Source organism: Cinclus cinclus, chromosome 11 (genome assembly GCF_963662255.1).
Source record: "Cinclus cinclus chromosome 11, bCinCin1.1, whole genome shotgun sequence".
NCBI classification, from domain to species: domain Eukaryota; kingdom Metazoa; phylum Chordata; class Aves; order Passeriformes; family Cinclidae; genus Cinclus; species Cinclus cinclus.
The window spans coordinates 4,342,367-4,350,093 of record NC_085056.1 but is presented as its reverse complement, the minus strand read 5'-3'; the positions used below and the strand labels follow the sequence as shown (position 1 = coordinate 4,350,093).

Here is a 7,727-nt window from a genome sequence, read left to right as displayed (position 1 = left end):
ACATGGAAACCTGTCTGAAAAGGTGCCACACTGAGATGTTAATCCCAGTTAACTGAATCCATGAATGCAAAATCTTCCAGTTAAATTACCTGTGGGATAAAGAAAGAATTGCTTACCTGGTATGGTAAAAGAAACAGTAAGATCTTACTGTGACTTTTATGATCGTATGGTGTGACAGCTTTTCTGCAAACCTGTTGTTTCTTGATTTTTGAAAACTTTTGTTATGTGGGGTCCTCCTCTGTGACCAGAGATTCTGTTATTATATGTGCTGTCTTCCCATGGGAAAAACCTTCACCTGGTTTGAAGGCAGCCCCCGAGAGAGGGAAAGAGTTATTGCCACCTGCTCCTGTCCTTGTCTCTTTTTAAAGAAATACTTAAAATTCTTTTAGATCCTCAATAAAATGGCCCAGACTACATTTGCAGGCTGGTTAACTTGTCCTACGGAAACAGGAGTGAACCCCTTGACAGCTGCACAGCAGTAACTGGCACTTTTCTGTTCACACAGGCAAAATGAACATTCAGGAGTATTTTGGAAGAATATCTTACAACAAGCCCCATAAGGATGCAGACTTTCAAACCCTGAAAGCCATCTTCCAGCATCACATCCAGACCATTCCTTTTGAGAACCTCAGCATGCATTGTGGGGAGGTGGTCGAACTGGATTTGCAGTCTACTTACAATAAGATCGTGAGAAAGAAACGTGGTGGATGGTGCCTGGAAATCAACCACCTCCTCTTTTGGGCCTTGCAAGAATTAGGGTATGAGGTCTGTATTCTTGGTGCAAACAGCTATGAACCAGCAGAGAAGGGATACACTGCTGAGATTAACCATATCCTGCTGAAGGTGGTGATCAAGGGAGATTCCTACATAGTAGATGCTGGGTTTGGTGGTGCTTACCAGATGTGGCAGCCACTGATGCTGATTTCTGGGAAGGACCAACCCCAGGTCCCTGGCATCTTCCATCTCATGGAAGACCATGGCACCTGGTACTTAGAGAAAGTCAAAAGGAAGCATTATATTCCTGAGCACAGTAATAATGACATCCCTGATACTCCAGAACTGGGGAATATCCGAAAAATATATAGATTTACCCTCAAGCCACGGTCTATAGATGACTTCCAGGAGCTGAATGAGTATCTCCAAGTGTCTCCAGATAACATCCTTCGGAAGAAGTCAATCTGCACTCTCCAAACCACCAATGGGCTCCTTGCCTTAGTTGGATGGACCTTCACTGAGATGAAGTACAAGTACATGGAGGACATGGATCTGGTGAACATCACAACCTTTACAGATGAAGAGGTTGAGAAGACACTGAAAGATAAATTCAATATTGTGCTGGAGAATAAACTTGTACCAGTGAATGTTCGTGGCTTGCCACCTAATTTAGTGGATAAGATCTAACTGTAACACTGGGCTAGATGGATCTTTAAATAGCGAAGAGGAAAATTCTAAAATTAACATTAATCACAATAATCTCATTTTTAGCTCAAGCTAGTCACAAAGCTTGGTAAATTCCAGTACATTGCTAATTAACTCCATATACTGATTGAATATTTTTTTATTTTTTATTAAACCTCTCCTTCTTTAGAAACCAAGACATTTTACTAGCTCTGTTTTGCTCATATGGAAATTGTTTTTTGACACCTTAACTTTTTGTTCACCTTCTCAAGAACTCATTTTATTGCAGATATATTTTGTGGCAAGTGAGACCAAAATGATGCAGAAGGAGAAGGAGAGGTTGTTTTACCATTTTACATGAAAGACCTCTAACCTTTTTTGGCATTATTTTCAATCTTCTCAGCAACTTTTACAAGTTATTCACTTCCCTTAACAGTCTTAAAGTGGAGTTGAATTTGGCTCTTAAAGACTTTGTAGAAAAAAAGAAAGGTTAAGACTTTCTCAAAACAAGCCACCATTAGGTGCTGATCAGCTTATGTAAAGTTGAAAGATTTGAGTCCTGTTCCTTTTTCAGAAATTGTCTTAAAGTAAGATATTTATCCAAGAGTAGCTAAGCCCCTCCGAAAATCTCTCTAATTTTGAGTATGCACTTTTTCTGGGTCTGATTTATCTGTGTCTCTGAATTCAAAATAAAATCTGTAGAAGATGAGATAATCCAATAGTTTTTAAAAAACAGCCTTTTGGTATCAAAACTGGGAAAAAAAGTTAGATCAGTCTTTGAAAACTATAATCTAAACTTTTGGGACTAAGCCTTCATGAGATGTCAAGAGGACGTGACAGTATTATAGATAAAAGTCTTCGTATTTATTACAAACAGTATTCTGCACAAAAGCTACCTTAAAAAGTGTGGATGCAAAAGAAAGCCCTGGGAAGTGAGGACATGCCACCAGAGTGGTTTCTCAGCCAGATCTCCATAGCACAGAAGCCTTTTACCTGATGATACCTGTGGTACTGTGCAGGAGGTGCCATGAAAGAGGGCGACAGAAGAACATCAGCCAAGGAAAATACTTTGATGCTTGTTTTAGTCAACCACACAGACCAGAGGGGCACCTGATGTGCCTAAAACTCATTGGACCGTGCAGGTGCAGTCTCATGTGCTCTTTGCCTTTCCCAAAGAGGGAATTGGGATATTCCACCTGATACTCTGATATTCCACCTCTATCCAATGAAGGGGAGACAGGCTTGACTGGGGGAGAACTAAATAAACAGCACTGCAATGCTTTGAGGATGCAGGACGCCAGGTTTTAAATAGAAATGCAAATAAATATTTGCCATGGCATTCATTAAGTGGGGCAGCTCCACAGTAACTCCCTGCTGCAGCTGAGGAGTTGAACAGATTGAAAAAGTTCCTGTGTGGGCAAAGAAGGGTCATTTGTGCATCCATGGAGTTCAGGGACACACAGCCTGCAACACCTTGGCACCTCAGTGTACCCATCAGGGTGCAGATGAACATCCTCCACTGCAAAGTGCTGGTTTGCAAAATAACAATATTTAATTTTAAAAAGTTACAACGTCATTTGCAATAGCCTACTGTAATTATTTTACGTGAGCAAAAAACTGAGTTCATTCTGGTCTTAACTAGGGGAAGGCAAAAACATCTACTAATAGAGGAGAAACAAAGTTTAATTTGCTCACGGATCACTGAAGTCCAAAAATGTGAATTCATTTTGGGTGGACTCTGCCCTTTCTTGGAATTTAAGATTCAGGAGTGAGGGCCAGCAGAGCTTAGAAAGACAATCCTCAGAATCTGTAGCCACTCCTGGCTTCACTGACTGCTGCCCCTGTAATAAACCACCCAGCAACTGAATACCTCAATAAATAAAAAGGGATCTCATAAGAGGTAAGTTTATTTTCTTAAAAAAAACCCTCCAAAGAAAGATACAAAAAAACTGGTTTCTTTATGATGGTAAAGGCCATGGACAATAATGTAAGCAACATTCTCTAAGAAAAATGTTCTAAAAATCTGTGGATATAGAGCTGAAATATCACCTGCTAAACAGGGGCTCTTAAAGAAGGCAAAGCAGTGATGTGCAATTTCAATTCTTCTACTTTTCACTCTTCAGGAGAAGCTTCACTATGAAATAAATTCTTTTGTTTAGGTACAATAGCAGATATGAATTTAGAACTGCAACTTCTTGTTGGAAGTCATGCTTTTAGATACTTAAATTTATTTAAAAGTATGGCAAGTGCAAAGGAAGCAAAAGTTTAGTCTAATAATCAATAGATTCTGCTTTAGGGGAATAAAATTACAGCTCTTTTAAAACAGCTTAAAAAAATTACAGACTCTGGGCTGTGCAACCCAGAAAGTCCATGTGCTGATGTATTAGGATAAAGAAAATAACACATTTTCAACAGTGAATTGCTGACACTGTGTATAGTCCTGGTAAGGAATATTTCTGTATGAACGCTTTCATTTGCACCTTTAAAATTCTTCTGCTGATGTTTTTCTCTGCATAAATCATAGCCACATTTGTGTGATGACCTTTTCAGTATCTGCCTTTTCATGTGGTCTGTTCACATTTCGAAAGAATAGTGGCTTTCATCTCCTGCAGTCCAGATCTAACGCTGATCAAGCATATTATGAAGCTGCAAAAAGAAAATTAAAAATAATACAAACTCGAGAACCAGTTTTATACTGGTGGGATCTATTTATCATTCACAGTCAGAGTGATAGGATCAAATAGATTCTGCAAATCAAAATTGCCATGATTTTTACGTTACACTTAACAAATATTTCATTGAGCATATCCTTCAACAGTACATTTGGATATCACTGGAAGCTAAATTCCTCTCTGTTTAATGTGTAGTTTTTGCTGGTGCTCTCCATTCACGGGACAGTTGCCTCTACAGTATGAATATGCACGGCATGAATCTGCCACTGAGAAGCATCTTGAGAAATTCTAGTTTGCAGTAAATTTTTAACAGTTCACTGCTGAGTTTAAGGATTGGTGAGTTTTCAGAAAGTTGAGGACCAGAGGGAGTGAAGCAGCCCCTCTTCATTTCCAGGGTGGCCTGTGAGACACAGGGCACAGGAGAGAATGGAGATGTGCTCCTTGTCTATGAGGCCACTCACCTCCATTCACATCCATTATTCCAACACCATCTACATCACTCAGAGCAGATACAAGATTCAGTGGTCTGTGTCTCTTTCGAAAGTCAGATTTTTTTCAGTTCTATTTATCAGAATAAAGCTTGTCACTTTACTTTTCATGTTAACTTTTTGTAAATGGTGGGAGAGCAACGTGTGCTGAACGAGCGATTAATTTACTGTCACGTCCATCAGTGGCAGACTGATGGAAAAGAACATGTGAATCCTGGCTCAGATTATCCTTCCTCCCCCTGGCAGATGACACTACCTCCCCCAGTGACAGTCCTGTCACTGAACAGAGGTTTTAGACCATTCTTCATGAGCCCTTGTACACACTCCCCAGCATGATCTTGTATTTCTTCTTAACCCCGCTGTTACAACGCAAATACAGCCAATCTTCATCTTGCAGCTGCCTAATATGAAACTGAAAAGGCATCAGCTGTTTGCTAGAGGGATGACTCTAAGACAAAAGCAAACCCTCACGTGCACTGCTCTTTGTTCAGGGAACCATTTGCTTCCTTTAAAAGCTGTTCTGATGAGGTTTAGTAGATTAAAGAATCTTTGCTGGCAGAGCTAGGGCAGCTTTTCACAGCATCATAAATCACTGATGTAAAGAAACCAAAACACAATTCCTTCCTTTACAGGTGAGATGAACCTTGAAGAGTATTTTGCAAGAACTGGTTATAAAGGCTCCACTGAAAAACAAGATTTGGAAACCTTAACCGATATATTCCAGCACCACATTCGTGCTGTTCCCTTTGAAAACCTCAGCATCCACTGCGGGGAGGAAATTACTTTGGAGTTGGAGCACGTTTACAACAAGATTGTGCGGAGGAAGAGGGGTGGCTGGTGCATGGAGAACAACCAGCTGCTGTGCTGGGTGCTGAAGGGCCTGGGGTACGACACCAGCTTCCTGGGAGCGTACGTGTTCAACCCCCACCAGAACGCCTACGCCACCCTCATGACCCACCTCGTGGTAAAGGTTGTCATCGATGGCAAAGCCTACATCGTTGATGGAGGCTTCGGGGTGTCCTACCAGATGTGGCAGCCCATGGAGCTTGTGTCAGGGAAAGACCAGCCCCAGGCTCCCGGCGTCTTCCGCTTCACGGAAAAAAACGGTGTCTGGTACCTGGAGAAAATGAGACGGAAACAATACATCCCCAATCAGAGCTTCTTCAACTCTGATCTGCTGGAGAAAAAAGAGTGTCGGAAAGTTTATATGTTCAGCCTTGAGCCACGGACAGTGGAAGATTTCCGTTTCCAATGCACACACCTCCAGACCTCTCCAGATTCCCTCTTCACAAAGAAATCCATCTGCACCCTCCAGACTACTGATGGATTCCGAGCACTAATTGGGTGGACACTCACTGAGACCACGTACAACTACAAAGAAAACATGGATCTGGTGGAATTTGTAACTCTTGAAGATGAAGAGGTGGAAAAAACCCTCAAAGAGAAATTCAACATCACCCTAGAGAGAAAACTTGTACCCATTAATGTTAAAGGATCTTACACAATCTAGGTGGTCAGGAAAACCTACAGTAATGCTATGTGTGTACAGCACCTTCCACTGTGTGCAATCCCTACTGCAAGGTTATGGGATTCTTTTTCAGGTGACTGAAGGATATATACATTAATATGAAATTAATGTGAATTTCACTTTGGGAAAAATCAGAAATGTAAGACTCTTGAGTCAGTTAGGTAAAATTACTTGCTGGGAGATGACTGCTGTTAAGTTTTTGGCACAAATGTATGATTTGATTTGAATCTGGTATAAGCTTGGGTAAGAAATATGTCTGGGGAGTTTTGGACTGCCTGTAGCACATGAGTATGGATTATTAAGTGTGATATGCTGCCAACACATTTTCTAAGGTTATTATAGGGAGACAAGTAATCTGTGAGCATTTAGACAATGAAGTACACATTTAAAACTTAATTTTTCACAAGAACCAACCACTCACAGCTCATCTCATTCCTCTACCTTTAATATGAGTAAAACATTGTCATCTTGGAAAAGAGCATTAGGAGGCATAATTCTTTCACCATCATCCATAGACAAACCATAGTACAAAATTAAAATCTTCATCCTGTGCATCCCTTTGGCCATTACTGCAGTAAACTGCCCCAAGTAATTTTTGCTATGTAGCTATTCTTCTGGTGATGAAAATTTTGTATATTGCAGTGTTATTGTGGTTGATGGGCTCTAAGGAGATAACTACTAAGCTTTGTTTCTGAGATGTAATCATCCTATAAACTATGACTGGTTCTTAAATGTCACAGATGGCTTAGATTTACTTTTTTTCCCAAAAGGGGTGGAAATTCTGTACTTTTAGGACTGCATTACATTTGTGTATTAAGCTAAGCCCACTATACCCTTAATTTTGTCCCACAAACGTGAGTGTCCATAAGGCTGTCCTGAAAGGGTACCACTTAGCACAGCAGCTTTAATGTCATTAGTGTTTTTTCATTTGTATCAAAGTGAAAAAACAACCCAAGGAACAGCCAAATCTAAAGGAAATTTTTTTCTTTTTTCGCAATCACATTTCCCCATTTTTCAGAAAATGATGTTCCTCCTAACATGGTTCTCTGCAAAAAGCCCAACCAAGGAAACGACTAAGAAAGGGGAAACATTCTTAAATGCATCAAAAAATAGCAGAAACTAAAAAACACTCTTTCACCCCAGTCAGTAATAAGCCTGAGTATTAGTCAAACGTTGATTCCTCCCACTGAATAGTCTTTTTGCTCAAAGACATCATCTGATCATTAATCTCACAAATGCTCTAAGTGTATACATGAAAATAAATAAAAGGAAAATGAAGACATTACAAGTTGTTTTAGGTACAGCTGCCCCCAGCTGCACTGACTCCTGCACACACCATCTGCCAAGTGAGGGCTGTTCACTCATGGTGCTGATCTGCTGGCCAACCCTTCCCACCTCAAACTTCTCAGGATCACAGGATCACTGAGGCTGGAAAAGCCCTTTAAGATCATCGAGTTCAACAATCATCCCAACATGATGAAGAACCATGTTCACTGTTAAACTCTGTCCTCAGGTACCTCACTTCCAGGCATGGCCATTCCCCCACTGCCCTGAGCAGTCTTCAAGTCTTTTCCAACCCGGTGAAAAAATTTTCCTAGTGTCTAATCAAAACCTTCCCTGACATAATTGGAGGCCATTTCC

The 7,727-nt window shown here is 40.6% G+C and overlaps 2 protein-coding genes across 2 annotated transcripts; both read left to right on the top strand.

The window, feature by feature from the left end:
• The first annotated feature begins 510 nt into the window (after positions 1-510).
• On the top strand, positions 511-1,401 carry LOC134048417 (arylamine N-acetyltransferase, liver isozyme-like). The gene has a single exon (XM_062500161.1). It carries the CDS (start codon positions 511-513, stop codon positions 1,399-1,401), a length of 891 nt encoding a protein of 296 aa, XP_062356145.1.
• A 3,794-nt stretch (positions 1,402-5,195) lies between these two features.
• LOC134048431 (arylamine N-acetyltransferase, pineal gland isozyme NAT-10) lies at positions 5,196-6,068 on the top strand. Its single transcript, XM_062500177.1, has one exon. It carries the CDS (start codon positions 5,196-5,198, stop codon positions 6,066-6,068), a length of 873 nt encoding a protein of 290 aa, XP_062356161.1.
• The last annotated feature ends 1,659 nt before the right edge of the window (positions 6,069-7,727 follow it).